Source organism: Gavialis gangeticus, unplaced genomic scaffold (genome assembly GCF_001723915.1).
Source record: "Gavialis gangeticus isolate Ggan-Ray unplaced genomic scaffold, GavGan_comp1, whole genome shotgun sequence".
Taxonomy (NCBI): Eukaryota; Metazoa; Chordata; order Crocodylia; family Gavialidae; genus Gavialis; species Gavialis gangeticus.
Genome location: NW_017729025.1, coordinates 151,140,083 through 151,141,796, shown reverse-complemented (window position 1 = coordinate 151,141,796; position 1,714 = coordinate 151,140,083). Strand labels below are relative to the sequence as shown.

The 1,714-nt window shown below is 39.3% G+C and overlaps 1 protein-coding gene across 1 annotated transcript in view; it reads right to left on the bottom strand.

The window, feature by feature from the left end:
* Positions 1–1,714, bottom strand: part of CHID1 (chitinase domain containing 1) — a 454,156-nt gene that overhangs the window by 417,573 nt on the left and 34,869 nt on the right. Inside the window, exon 3 of the mRNA XM_019519771.1 lies at positions 1,085–1,234. Within this exon, the coding sequence (XP_019375316.1) occupies positions 1,085–1,234 (150 nt within the window). The remainder of the gene's footprint in view (positions 1–1,084; positions 1,235–1,714) is intronic.

The window sequence follows — 1,714 nt, the reverse complement described above, 5'->3', positions numbered from 1 at the left end:
CTGAACTGGAACCGTTCCTTGCCCTTTCTTTTCACTTGGAGCCAGACAGGCGAGATGGATGTAAACTTGTTTCCAAACATTTTAGCAATATCATATCCATGGCTGTTCCACTTGCAAAAAAAGGGGAAAAGGGACATTAGAATACGATCTACGGCAGACTTTACTACTCGCCAGATTTAAGTTCTTCCACATAATGCAAATAAAAGCATCTGAAGGATTCCTACAGGACAGTTTGTGGGATTTTCAGTAAGCCCTCTGGGATGTTTGAAGAGTTTCAATTACTCTATATCAGTTAAGGAATGTGCATTAGAAATTGCCTGCAATTTGTATGAGTGGGATCATTTCAGCAGGGGCTTGAACATTCACCTATCATAACTACAACTTTTACTTAAATTAAGACACATGGGGAGCATCATATTAATAGGTTATACATTTCCAATGTCCAAGGGAAGTCAAGTGGAATTCAAAGAGACATCTACTTCTCCTGTAAATGACAAAGTCAGACAGACAAGTTAACCTCTGTATGAAGTGTCAGAAATTATTCTAGAAGGATTTATATAAGCTGCCTAGAATACTAATGAACTAGCACAACAGAAGTAGGGGGCTAGCTAATAGTAGCAGAACAAATTGTGTAAAAATATTAGTTGCATTCTACAGCTACACATTATTGCAATATGCTTGCATTCTGTAATCTCATATTACTACCATAGGACAACTGTTTGTCTCTCTCCACTGGCAAACTGAAGAAACAAGCTTAAGACAGAAAAAAGGTCATGAAAAGTCTTGTAGTAGAAAAGAGACTTGAAGCCAAGTCCAAATCCCAGAATGTTTCCCTCCCTCCCCCTTTCCATAGCTGCAATCTGGCCAACTATTAGAAATAGCAACAGCACTATAAGCAAATTCAAGTGATAGATGCAATTTTGCACCCAATGAGGTTGGGCTAAATCTATGCATCAAGACTGAAGCGAAAAAAAAAAAAAATGGTTAGCAACTTATTAGCCTACTGGGTTTCCACTCAAAGTGTGGCCAAGTCCAAAGCCAAGTGTCTGGCATGTTCTGGGTTTTTGGTTTTTAAACTACTTACAGGGGTGATATATCCCAGAACATCTCCTGAGAAGTGTCTCTCCTTCACTTTCTTGGCACAGTAACTTTTGTGTTCCAATACAATATCTTTCGCCTTCGGATCAGTTGTTACCAGACCCCGGTCCTGTACTGTTTTGTCTGGATGCACTGTCTAAGGGGAAACCAAAACATAAACACTTCTATGAAGTCAGTTAAGGAAAGTAAAAGTCTTTAAATATGAATGTAGAGACTTTAATTGCATCATTAAAGCTTTGAACATTCCTTATAAATATTGCTGGTCCGCATAGTTTAAACACAAACAAACAAACACACACAAGCAGAAAAGCACCTGGAAATGTTTTGTCAACATCAATAACACTTAAACTCTTATGTTGTATGGCTTCCCCCTATAAACAAAACCAAAAACTGAATGCACATACACCCACACCAACAGGCTCCAGAAAGGAGGAAAGCCAAGCCACTACACATGATTAGTAGGGGTGTGAGAAGCAGGCCCTATTTGATTTGGATTTGACCTGAATCAGGGACAGTGATTCGATTCGTTGATTCAGATCACTGTCCCCAGTTCGATCCAGCTGAATCTGAATCTCCTATTGGGAGAATCAGTGATTCGGACATAGACACGGCTTTA